Source organism: Eptatretus burgeri, chromosome 14, assembly GCF_056783735.1.
Source record: "Eptatretus burgeri isolate ZD-2024b chromosome 14, Ebu_testis_v1, whole genome shotgun sequence".
NCBI lineage: Eukaryota > Metazoa > Chordata > Myxini > Myxiniformes > Myxinidae > Eptatretus > Eptatretus burgeri.
Window position 1 is genome coordinate 69,488,774 of NC_140974.1, and position 13,615 is coordinate 69,502,388.

At 48.2% G+C, this 13,615-nt stretch overlaps 1 protein-coding gene across 5 annotated transcripts in view; it reads left to right on the forward strand.

Moving 5' to 3' along the window:
- Positions 1-13,615, forward strand: part of MPV17 (mitochondrial inner membrane protein MPV17) — a 55,333-nt gene that overhangs the window by 13,654 nt on the left and 28,064 nt on the right. For all 5 annotated transcript variants that reach the window (XM_085855426.1, XM_085855424.1, XM_085855428.1 and 2 more), the window contains exon 4: positions 7,550-7,642. In XM_085855426.1, the coding sequence (XP_085711552.1) occupies positions 7,550-7,642 (93 nt within the window). The remainder of the gene's footprint in view (positions 1-7,549; positions 7,643-13,615) is intronic.

Consider the following 13,615-nt stretch of genomic DNA (forward strand, 5'->3'; position numbering starts at 1 on the left):
TTTGTTGAGAATAGATACACCGTTAAGTGTGCTTTTAAACAATACGTATCCCTCATCCCTACGTGCTTCTGCAGTACATCCATCCTCCCTTTGTCCTGCACAGTGTACAGGTACCTTGGAAATGGTCAATCATATTCTTTTAGCACGAAAATTGATGAGAAAATGAACAATAAATTTGAGTCTTGCCACAATACTCGTGGCAATCTGACCATTGACATAGTGGCGGGGGATAAAAACGAAAGCATGGTCCGTCTGTGAAGCCTTGAAGCCATCAGTCAGTCAGTCAGTCAGTCAGTCAGTCTGTCTGTGAAGACAATATTCCGATTAATCACGTCCTGTTTGAACATTAATTGCAGACTACACGAACGTCGATAAATTACGTACTATTTGAATGTTCCTTTCACAGTGAAGCTGTGTGACTATATGTCAATTAATTACGTGTTGATTAAATATCGATTGTAGACTGCACGTCGACTATTAATTACGTATTGTTATGAATTCTGGCCCGTCCGGCGTGCGATCGGCCACGTAAATTGAATCGCGACCGCGTCGCCCATCGGACGGACAATTCAGTTGTGACCCTCCGGGAACTACCGCCAGGAGCCAGTCACGGGTGGGGGTTTAACCTCACCACGATCGTGCCAATTGCCCACCCGCGCAGGATAGGGTTGCTCGCCAAATTCGACCTACCTAAGTACCTGCGCGAGTGGTCGACCGGGCGATCGTACCTCGCCGCAGGTTGACTTCGGACATGAACCGCTTAAGCGGCTTGTTCCGTGCTGCAGGGATAACCGAGCAGAGTTATCGTCGACCTCGACGGTTCAGATTATTTACCGGGTGTTTTAAACCCACTATCAATCCCTTACGTGATGCAAGATGGAACTTTCAACAAAGGAAAGGACGCAACGAGACGGGACACAGTTCAACAAGCAAGCACTTTATTACACACAAGCACGTATTTACAGTCAGCAACAGATTTCATACACGTATTCAATCAAAGCAAAGAAACAAAAGCAAGGACACAATGCAGAGCTCCAACCAAATATAATTTACACGAGCACAGGAACACTTAAACAATTCTACTTCACCAGACTGGCGCCACACACACACGTTTACACAGAACCTAAAAGAAATGGAAGTCGCGACTTCCCTGAGCGTGTCGAGTCCTTCCTTTGCGACCGCAACTCCGAGGCCCTCCGGTGTGGTCTGCGAGCTCGTGCCGCGTGTCGCTCGTGTGGTCCGCTCGACAGTACGAACGGGGTTTTGGGGAAACGGACGGGGTTTGTTTGGCGCTATTTTCCGCGCTCGCTCACGGGGTCCCAGGGCTCGTGCGAGGATCAAAGAAGCAAGGCCAAACGACGACAAGATGAACCCATAGGAACAAGAACCCGACTGGAACAAGAACCCGACAAGAAGCCGCCCGAACCAGAAGACCAACATGAACCAGAAGACCAACATGAACCAGAAGACCAACACGAACCCTCCTCGTCCGCCCCTTTTGTAGCGCGGGGCTCCACCCTTCGCCTCGCCCCGTTTCTGGCTCCACCTCCCTTCTGGAAGCTTCCCAAAAAGGGGCGTGCCCTCTCGTAATCCCCTCCCCACCCGCGCATTCCCCGGAGGGGAATGAGGGAGGGCTAGCGTCCTGCGTCGAGGCCCAACTCAAGCCTCAGGATGGCCTCCTCGAAGTTCAGCTATCTTAACCCAAAGTGGGTCCAGCGGCCCACTACGAGAGCGAAGGGATGGATGGTGCGGAGGGGTACACTTCCTAATCTACCCCATCCATTTAACTTTTGAACTACCCCGGGGCTTTCAACAAGCACCTCTCGCTTAACCTATTGGTTCTATCAACCCAAATTCCCGTCGCCTGTGTTGGTGTCCTCGCAAATTTCGGGCCTCGCCCTCCAATTTTCCTTCCGTGCCCTCACATGGTCTTATGGCTGGGACGCGTGGCTCCCTTGGCAGAAACTACCCCTCTGCCAATTCTCCAGCAATGGCACCCCCGGGCACTACACTGCCTCCGAGCCTACCAGCTCCCTAAACACTGGGGAGTGCCCTCCTTGGCGACTCCCCTGAAATGCTCACGTAGCAGGCTGGCGCTCCGGGCCCCTTCCCTGGGTGCCCGTGCCCAATGCACTGCCCACGTGGCTAATGGCACCCCAGGCCCCCACATCATGCGGGCGCACCCATGCCCACTACACTATCCCGGCCCCCCATGGGCCCTTGGCCTACTGCGACCGACTAGCCCGGTGCCCGGGGTACCCACTCAGCGATACTCACCTTTCGCAGCCACGCTCCCAGCCTGTCAACAGGGCTCCTGCACCCCTCCGAATGGGTATCAGGCCTACATTCCCACCAACAGCAAAACGACCTCCATTTTTCAATTTGTCTAACCCAGCTAACTCACTCGACACTGACCCCGGGGTCCCTTGGGTGGGAATCACTCCTCCCCCCAATCACTCATCGCACCATGCATACCACATTCACTCCACACATACAGATCCGCTGGCCCCACTCACTCAACATGCCTCCATTCACAACTCGCACCGCTGAACTCTGCCATCCTGTTCACTAAATCCCCTACTACCTCGTGCTCCCACGTCGTCCCTTACACTACAGCACGTTCCATTTACACTCCGTAGCAAAGCGACGTCCCCACTACACATCTACAAGTCTGTCTGTCCTCAAATCTTATTTCCAACCTAAATCTCACCTAAAATCCCTCTCCCTAATCCATTCCACGGGCCCCATGAGGACTTACCCCTGCCCCATGAAGCCGGTCTAGCGAAGCTAACCCTTCCTCCTAACTAATTATCCTGTGCCCGGGTCCAAGGGGATCTTCCACCCCTCGCCCAGGGAATCCTGTTCACCCGAAAGCGAGGCTTTTTTTTTCTTCGCGCAGCACCAGCGTGGCAACTCGCAACCTGTGCACCAGCGCGGCAATTCACAGCCGCGCACCTTCGGCGTGACGTCATGGCAGCTGTTTGCGTCCCTCGTCCCTCTTGGACGGTACCATTCGGCAGGGATTCACCCTCCTGCCAGATTCCAACCATACACGCAGCCATGACGTCACCCGGCGCATCAAAAAAAAAACTAGCCTCGCGTTTCGAGGGGTTCCCCACGCGAACACATGTGCTTTGCCCGTTGGAGCTTCACACACCCGCCCGCGTGGAGAACCCATCCGGTCCAAATCCGTAATCCTGCCTAACCTTTGTCCGTCCGCGGGATCGGCAACATTCAACGCTGGCGTTTCCGGACCGGGTTTCACTCCCGCAAGCGCGCATGTGGCGGCCTCGTGCGCTGCACGGCACGGACCTCGCGCTCGCTGCTGGGCAAACCCGGCGCGGTCCCCATTACAGCTACGGCCATTACTCAGCCTCTGTCCCTCACATGTCGCCGTCGTCGTCTCCATTCGATCCACGCACACCTGCGTGTCACGACGCTCACACACCACGACATGACGTTCACCCCGGGAGACGCGGCTGCATGTTCGCACATGCCCACCGTCATCTCCCTTACACTCAGCGACCTTACACACGCTGTCCCTCTCACACATGCCACCTCCCTCGCACACGTGGCTCCACTCACACACGGTGCCTCATACACACACGGCATGCTAGGAAGCACGCACCTCGGCACACTCGTGACCACACCACTCACACACGGGGGTGCACTCACACCTTTTACCACACACACCGGCACAATCACACTGGGGAATCGGGTCACCACTAGGGGTTCCGGGGCCTCTATACCCCCCAAGCTCTCCGTGCACCTGTCCACAGCACTCGCCCCCTCAACTCCGCGAAGCACGACCGGACCCACCTGGTCGTGACCAGCTTCAAGGGAGAATAGCATCTCCCTCCGTTCCCAAAGAAGGCTATCCAGCTGCCTGCACCGGGTCCCCACACAGGCCGCCAGCTCGCCCCCATTAAACCTCGCGAACTCTGTGTGTGTGTGTTCTGTTCCTTTAACCCCGTCTTTATCGTGCAGTCTCTCCTCTATTTTTTCTGTCAATCATGTCTATTAGTTTCTTCCTTGCTCTTCGTCTCTGTTTCCTCCTTCGTTCCATTTAATTCCTTCTCAATTCGGTATATCTCCCGTGTCTCTGGTAATACTTCTACCTCCTTCGTTGTCTCTGTTACTTCCCTCGTCTCCACTATTATTTCTTTTATCTCCTGCGTCTCCCTTCGTGTCTCTGTTAATTCTATTTCCTTCGTCGTCACCTCGTATCTCGTTTCACACGTCGCAGTCACCCCATTTAGTTTTTCCCTCTGTGTCACCGTCACTTTCTCTGTCGTTACAAGTCTTGTCCAACACGTTTCCCGCCTTAATCTGTCTTCACCCGCCTCCATTGCGGGCCTGACAGCCGTTGCACTCCCCCCCAGCTCGTTCGCCCCAGCACGTGGCGCCGCCATTATGCCCGCTGTTGTCCGCGTTTCACTGCACGCTATTGCCTTCATGCCCGCCTGCAGGCTTTGGCCCATTTGCTGCATCTCACCCCGCATTTCTCTCATTTCTTCCTTCATTCCGTTTGTCATTTCGCTCATTTGTTTCGTATTCCCATCCATTTTGTTGTTTAATCCGTTATTCATTTCCGCCAGCATTGCTAATAACTGCGCCATCTTGAGTGCACTTGGCTGAGCCGATTCGGCAAGGATCGGGGGGTTTTGACGGAGAGGGGGAGGGGAGGTGTCATACACCGCGGCCGCCGCCGCACCCATTTCGGGTTCTGGGCTCGGTTGGGGGGGAAATTGTTCCTGCATCACAATGGGAATGTCCTACATGGGGATTTCATCCTGGACCATGGATTCTAACACTCCCACATCCATTTATACTACCCCCAGCTCCCGCTCACCTTGAGACTCCATCTTATTTCACGTACGCGATTAATTTAGCTCGCTCGTAATTTGGGGGGGAACGGGGGGTTGCCTCGCACACCCCTGGTCCGTTCCCCGTGAATTTAGCTTGGAGGCGGGAGAGTTTGTTTTCCGCTCGCTGACACCAATGTTACGAGGAGGGGGATGAGTTCGTATCCCACGACCTGACGCCAATGTTACGAATTCGCGCCCGCCGGCGTGAAATCGGCTGCTTGACTCGAATGGCGGCCGCTTTGCCCACCGGACGGACAATTCAGTCGTGACCCTCCGGAAACTACCGCCAGGAGCCAGTCATGGGTGGGGGTTTAACCTCACCACGATCGTGCCAATTGCCCACCCGTGCAGGATAGGGTTGCTCGCCAAATTCGACCTACCTAAGTACCTGCTCGAGTGGTCGACCGGGCGACCGTACCTCGCCGCAGGTCGACTTCGGACACGAACCGCTAAAGCGGCTCGTTCCGTGCTGCAGGGATAACTGAGCAGAGTTATCGTCGACCTCGACGGTTCAGATTATTTACCGGGTGTTTTATACCCACTATCAATCCCTTACGTGATGCAAGATGGAACTTTCAACAAAGGAAAGGACGCAACGAGACGGGAAACGGTTCAACAAACAAGCACTTTATTACACACACAGACAAGCACGTATTTACAGTCAGCAACAGTTTTCGTACACATATTCAATCAAGGCAAAGAAACAAAAGCAAGGACACAATGCAGAGCTACAACCGAATATAATTTACACGAGCACAGGAACACTTAAACAATTCTACTTCACCAGACTGGCGCCACACACACACGTTTACACAGAACCCAAATGAAATGGAAGTGGAAGTCGTGACTTCCCTGAGCATGTCGAGTCCTTCCTTTGCGACCGCAACTCCGAGCCCCTCTGGCGTGGTCCGCGAGCTCGTCCCGCGCGTCGCTCGTGTGGTCCGCTCGACAGTACGGACGGGGTTTTGTGGAAACGGACGGGGTTTGTTTGGCGCTATTTTCCGCGCTCGCTCACGGGGTCCCAGGGCTCGCGCGAGGATCAAAGAAGCAAGGCCAAACAACGACAAGACGAAACCATAGGAACAAGAACCCGACTGGAACAAGAACCCGACAAGAAGCCGCCCGAACCAGAAGACCAACATGAACCAGAAGACCAACACGAACCCTCCTCGTCCGCCCATTTTGTAGCGTGGGGCTCCGCCCTTCGCTCCGTTTCTGGCTCCACCTCCCTTCTGGAAGCTTCCCAAAAAGGGGCGTGCCCTCTCGTTCCCCCCTCCCCACGCCGTACGGAGGACGAAGAAAGTCAGTTTTGGCTCTGGGCCAGGGAATTATTCCCCCAAAATCAGGCCCCCACCTTTTTTCACCTTTGACCTCCGGCTCAAATCGCACCTCCCCCATGCCAAAGCGCGGGAACAGCAGAAGGGAAAATCCCACAAACATTGTTGGTTTTCTTCCCCACGCGCCGTATGACGAGGGAAGGAAGATTCGGGCGGGAGATGCCCTTTGGCACCCCGGCCGCCGCTGCCACTCCGTCCCTCCCATCCGTCCCACGGAGATCGTGACCGCACGGTGCTCGTTGAATGGCGAGTGGCGAAGATGCGGTAGCCTAGTTGTGGAAGGTGGCCTCATGGTGTGAATGGCGTGATTGTTGGCGTCGTGTAGTGAATGGCGTGATCGTTGAGATATTGGTTGTGGCGATGTTCGTTGTTGTTCTTGCATCAAATTAACGACAGCAAAAGAAAAACGACTAACTGAAGAATCGCAGCCCGAATGGATCACATATATTCCCTCTATACAACGGGTTTGGGCTAACTACACCTGAACTTACCGACATATCTCAACTGAGGACCCTTTATGGTGTAATGCGAATTTCCACAACCATAACAGTATTGTTGGAATGTACGTTTTGATGCTTTAGACTGCTGAGACCCCTTCGACCATTGAAGACCCAAAAAACCCTGAGGAATCAAAAGACAATGAGGAATAAAAATACCCAAAAAACCCAGATGACCCCAAAAACCCCAAGGAATCAAAAGTCCCAGATAACCCAAAAGACCCTGTGGAATCAAAAGACCCAAAAGTCCCTGAAGACCCAAAAGGACCCGAAGACCTTGAAGACTCAAAAGTCCCCAAGGACCAAAAAGATGCTGGAGACCAAAAAAGACCCTGAAGATCTTGGTAAATTAAAAGCAATAATCAGTGACACAGTCAGTACTATTCCCCAAGAAATGCTACACTCTGTGTTGTAGAATATGCTGCAAAGAATTAATTAGTGTCTGCAACATGGTGGTGGACACTTTTAGCACTTCATCCAAGGTAATCAATTGTGTGGATCGTGTGACATCTTTCTGTAACATTAGGTTACATTTATGCAAAATATTAGGTTCATAACTGATATAGTTTTTATTTTATGTTAATTATGTAGTGTTCTCAAATAAAACAAAATCACCCTGTATTATAGATATTTGTTACGGAACTCAAAAATTCAGCACGATGAAGTTGTATGTCAAGTTAAAGGAGGTAGTTGTGGAAGGAAGTTTCTTTTTTGGATCGAGTAAGGCTGAAACTTTCTTATATTCGTATAAAAAGCATGTTTGGATTCAAATAAAAAGCTTGTATGGATTCATAACCAAATATGATCATCCATAATTTGAGAACAAACGATGTTTTTTTTTTGTCAGGGCCCGTGTATCACCTTGTGGTACCGAGCTTTGGATTACCTGGTGCACGGCACATCCAAAACTACAGCACTGAAGAAGATGCTCCTTGATCAGGTAATATTGTTTGGATGTACAGTACCTGTACAATTTTAAAGTATCGACCATGATGAAGTTGAGTCGGTGGGCCTATCACTATCTTCCTTTTTATTCTGTTGTTGAAAAAATGATGTAATTGCAATGGAAGCATTCGCTGTGCAAAACAAATACATTATGAGACTAGAAGGGCACTCGGTAGAGTGCATACCTCCGCCACGCAATGCCTCATCCAGGAGAACATCTGGCCCAATACATTTTTGAAATATCATGCTATACAGTACTATATTGTTTTTGGCCTGATCATATTATTGTGATCCGTATTAGGTTTTCCATATTATTATAATATTGGTTTGTTGAAAATTTGATGACAAAAGCTCAAATGGGGGGAAAAAAAGTTACACACACACGCACACACACACACACACACACACACACACACACACACACACACACACACACACACACACACACACACACACACACACACACACACACACACACACACACACACACACACACACACACACACACACACACACACACACACACACACACACACACACACACACATACACACATACACACACAATAGTAACTTATTTGGAATTGGACTGATATACTGGAGATGTTATCATTCATTGGCAGTCAAACAAAATTGAAAATCATTCTGACCAGGAAACGTACTATTTTTAAGGACATCATAAAGGACACAAACAACAGGCATGAAGAACTAGTGTAAGGTGTTAAATAAGGTGGTGTAAAAGACCTTTAAAATCTTTTAAAAGTCTTTTTCTACAACCTTTAAAATCTTTATTTTATTTTAATTGAATGATCTACGTGAATAGTGTGAAATACAAATCACCTTTTTAGCACTTTCAAAACCCTTCCATTTAGCCAAACATGGGCAAAATATTAGAGCATTTTACATCATCTCGACCAATCAAATTTTCTGCTCGTCGACCCCACCCTTGTCCTTGTTTCTCAAGACTCCGCAGGATGAAGTGTTTCATGAACTCTCAAATTTTTTTTGTTTTTTTTTCTTGTTTTACAAATTTCAAAATTTTTTCCTAAAATTTTCTCTAATTGAGCATATTATTAGAGGATCGATTTAAGTAATTTCAGCCATTGCATTTGTTCTTTAACCTTGAGGATCAATATTCTACAAGTTGGCTGAATTTTAAGAGGTGATCAAACCAAAAATGGGAGAAAAGTGTTGCTCTGTGGAATCTTGATTTTTTAGTGATTTTTGCCTGTTGTGAACTGCATCGAACATCCACATCCTTTGACAATTGGATGGCCCGATGTACGTACCTTACCTAATGTCATCATTGTCCGGAACCAAGTTAGGCGGAGCAACCGCTTGAATCCAGATAATTACCAGGAGATTGATTGATGGAATAGACAAATCTTTTGATGTCCAAGGAACACATACAGCCTGCTTTTGCATTCTTTCTTGAGATGTGATTTCAGCTGTAGTTATTGATCTCACCACTTGTGCGACTTGCAGTAAACATGCTTTCAAGGTGCACCTGATGCATTTTCATTTCTGATTTCCTCCAGCGTCGGCTACTTGCTGCAGAAGCACTCCACCTGAACACACCATTGTCTCCATCCTACTCACAAAATGCACAATGCACGACTCGACATTAGTTTTCTTTGTGCACTAACATTCTTTTACTTTTGCTCTCTGTTTATTGTTTTGTACCGTCCGATTGCTGTTTCCCATTCTTCGCTAAAACAACATTATCACACCATCCGGCGTGCTATTTGTAAGCCTGTTGCTATAATTTCACAATGTCTATTTTGTGCTGTTATTTTCTTCAAAAATAATCCAATTCCCTCATTCACTACCAACAATAGCCTTTTCTCAAATTATGTAGGTGTTTTGAAGCGGATTTGGTTAAACGCTTTTGCTTAGAATAAAGTGGTTGTTCCTAGTCACAACTCTATTCCCTGGATGAGACAAACACAATCATGCAGTGGTATCACTTTGTGCTAGCCTCGCTGAATCGGTGAGGCATGTCACTTGGGAGAGCGAGCTTTTCTCAGCACTGCCACACAAATGATTGTTTTATCTTCTGTTGCTTTGGTTTATGGAAGTATTATGTTTGATAATGTTTGTATCCAGCGAGGTTATTGACAGAGACCATTTTTGAGTGTTGTGCACGCGTCTACTCGTGTTTGCGTCTGTATGTGCATGCGTGCATCAATGTGTGAATTTGTTTGCTGGTGTGCGTTCTCGAACTTGTTCAATATTTCTCCAATGCAGAATGAATTTGTGTGACAAAAATAACTGGTTATCACGTGACATTCCATTTTCATTAATTTTTTTTCTTGTCCTCAAGGTGCAATCACTCGTGATCAAATCGAAGCGGTACGTTCACAGTTTGAAACAAAATTACTATCTTGCGGTTTTGACAAGGGGAAATTCTTTGGCAAGGATACCGATGATCTATCGTGGCATCACACACTGTAACCAGCTGTGGTAATGGATTATCATGTGGGACGCCATAATCGATTATTGGTAATATAGCGTCTTTATCTCGGTCTGCTCCACAAATCTTTCCGTTTGTAGATCTGGAGCTGTAGCTCCTCTCATGAGCCTAAACTCTGTACTGAGGGGAAAAAAAACTTTAGCTTTGTCCGTGTGCTCGAGTTGGGGTACAATTATACTTGTATTATGGATCTGTCAGAAGTAAGTCATACGGAATATGTGCACGGACGGGGTGGTGATTGTAAATAATAATGCAGGGTAAGGTTGTGTTGTGTTGTGTAAAACTCCCCTGTACAGGCGAGGCCAGGTGGAAGATTTGTAGCGTAAGGTATCAGAACAGTGCTTTTAATGAAATGGACATCACGTGCCGTTTGGCCAGAGAACTGGATGCCAGGATGGTGAAGTGAGCTAAAGAGGCCTGGAGAGGAGGAGGATCATTTACGAGAGCAACCCCGCCGGGTGGGATGGCCCGAAAGATGATGTTACCCACGAGCAGCGGGCAGTCAATTGTGAGACCAGCATGTTGGAAAGGCAGTCCCGAAGAGCTTAAAATCTGTGTCCATACATGTGCGCAGCAGTTAGATGCGAGTTAGACCTTTGCATCTCTCTCGGTATTGTTGCTCATCCACGCAGGTCCGATTAAGAGACACAGACGCCATTTCGCCAGTCTTGCACCATCCTCTCCTTTTTCCGCCCTGAGCCGCACTTCACCCGGTGCCACACCGACATGCACGACCATCATAATCCTGCAGTCACAACCAGCTCGTGCCTGCCTTCAATCCTCGCCTGTGTTCCCCTTCACGGTCTGAATCTGGTGTTGTCGGTGCCATTATCGGGGTTATTTCTCTTGTAAATAAGTTTGAGTGTTTTCCCTTATTTCCTCTCGGTGTCTATCGACCACTTGGTTCATTCTGTCTATTATTGATTAGCATCTCGTTCATCCTTATTCCGATATACATTTCAATAAACCTTTCATTGTAAATGAACATCTTTTGGCCTTTTGCCGCGTGCGAGCAACCTGCAGTCTCAGTTTTATTTGAATGATCATTGGGGGATCATAACTTGTTTATTAGTTAATTCGAAACACAGTTAATTCAAACATTATTTCAGTCATTCGTGGAGTTCTTCATTATACGTCTGGTGCAGAATGTCCATGTTCGCTGGACTTCTGATGCGACAATATGCATGCTATAAATGATTATTCATCTGAAAAATATGCCATATGTAGGTGGTGGACAAAAACTGGAAATGCCAAGGTAAATGAGGGACACCAAGCAACAGCTTCCACACAGGTGTGGCCCATGTGTTAATTAAGCAAATAACATCCCAGCATGCTTAGTGTCAACGTATAAAAATGCTGCACAGGCCTGGTTGCCTGTAATTATGGCTAGCATGGCTGCAAGAGGAGGCCCCGTTAATGCCCCAATCTACAGAGCACGTGTGGTCGCCCAATGGTTTGATGAGCATGACACTGATGTTATCCATATGTCATGGCCTTATTCATCACCAGATGTGAACCCATTCGAGCATTTATGGGATATTCTGGATCGACGCCCGAGACAGTATTTTCCTCCTCCATCATACAGGTGTGAGTTGATTGACTTTCTCGTGGAAGAATGGTGCCGCATCCCTCCTGCAGAATTCCAGACGCTGGTGGACTCGATGCCATAGCGCATACAGGCCGTACTGGCCGCACGTGGTGACCCAACATCCTTTTAAGTGACTTTACATTGGTGTTTCCATTTTTGTTGTTCACCACCTGTGAACAAAAATAAATAAATAAAATAATGCCAATAAAATAATTCTTTCATAGGTGTGACTGATGGAAGAAAAAAGTACAACTGACAGTGGGACAACCATCAAGGGACTGAAAGACCAGGAAAGGAGGAGGGGAGGAAACGCTGAAGCTAGAATGTAAAATGGTCGACTTAGGAAAGGGTAATGGGAGTAATAAAAATCATGGGTCAGAATTGTGGATGAAAGGAGATGGCAGTGCACTGCTTGCTTAAAGTCCTTGATGGAAGAATGAGACAGATCTATCATCTGTCCTGTTTTCAGGACAATTGTCATAGGCTGGCTCTGGGAGGTGGTTCTATAGATGGGAGGAGCAAGGGACCTTGTGCTTTGGCCTCATCATGGGAGAATCCAGTAATTTTGAGAGCTTTATGTTCTACAGAATCTTGGAGGGACAGATGGGAGTTCAGACTGGGAGACAGTCTGAACCTCGCTGGGGCACCAGCCCTCAGCGGAGAGCAGTACTCCATTGTGTTTCTCGACTGTGGCCTTCTCGACTGTGAGTAGCTCTGATTTCCCAACGAAGGACTTGGATCAATGGAGGATGCCCAGTCTGTGCTGGCTTTTGAGGCCAGCTTTGCTTTGTGGTCAGCCCAGGAAAAGACATGCCTGACGTTGAGGTGTAGAAGTTCAAGACCCTGAACATCTTCCAGTGGATTACCAAGGAAGTAGATGGGTGGATTCGATCATTCAATCATTCCAGCGTGATATGGTGAGACTGAGATTTTTCACGATTGAAGGACATGTTCAACTTATCAGCCCAAAGTCTAATCATTTCCAGATCAGCAGAGAGAGACGTGGCTGTTGTCTGCCCAGAACGCGGATTACTGTACAACACAATGTGGAGTCATCTGCAAAAAGAAATAGAGGATTTTGCAGATTCCAGATCCAGGTCATTAATATAGATGAGGAACAAGACTGGGCCCAAAACACTGCTTTGGGGGAACTGCAGCCTCCATTGGGAGAGGATGGAGAGGGTTCCATTGATGGTGACACATTCATTGCTTGGGTTAGGGGGAGGAAGTCAAAAATCCTGGAATGAAGGTGGAGTTCTTTGGCACAGGCAGAGAGCTTGGCAAGCAAAGTAGTTGCCAGACAGTCGTATGCCCAATAGATGTCCAGGGAGACAGTCTGAACCTCTTTTTGAGATTTAGGCTGTCCAATCATTGCTAAGAAAGTCGCCAAAGTATGTCCAGATTTGAGTGATCAGGAAGGAATCCAAACTGATGGTCAGAGATCAGAAAACTGGAAAGACTTGACATCGGGGACAATGATGAATTCCATAAGCCTGGTGTTTGCTTAATGGTGAAGGTGCTTGGCTTAAGATCTGAGCCTGAGGGTAGTGAGTCCAAGCCCCTGTTGGGATGTTGAATTAACAGCTGGTAGGGTTGATTCGGCCTGTCATCCTTCTGAGGTTGGCAAAATGAGTACCAGCATGCTTGTTACATCGCATCAGCGGCACAGTCCAGCCGTGCCCCCAGAAAATAATGCAGCCAAGCAGCCATAGGCTGTATGAAAATAAATAAAATAATGGATTTCATGACTGCTTGCAATTGGAAGCATTATTTTGGGTGTATAGTTGGTATAAGATCTCTTTTTGAACCCTTATTTTGGATGGGAGTGATGTTTCCTGACTCGTACAGAGGGGAGGCAGCGAAAGAATGACATTGAATATGACACACAGAGGGGTAGCAAGAACGGCA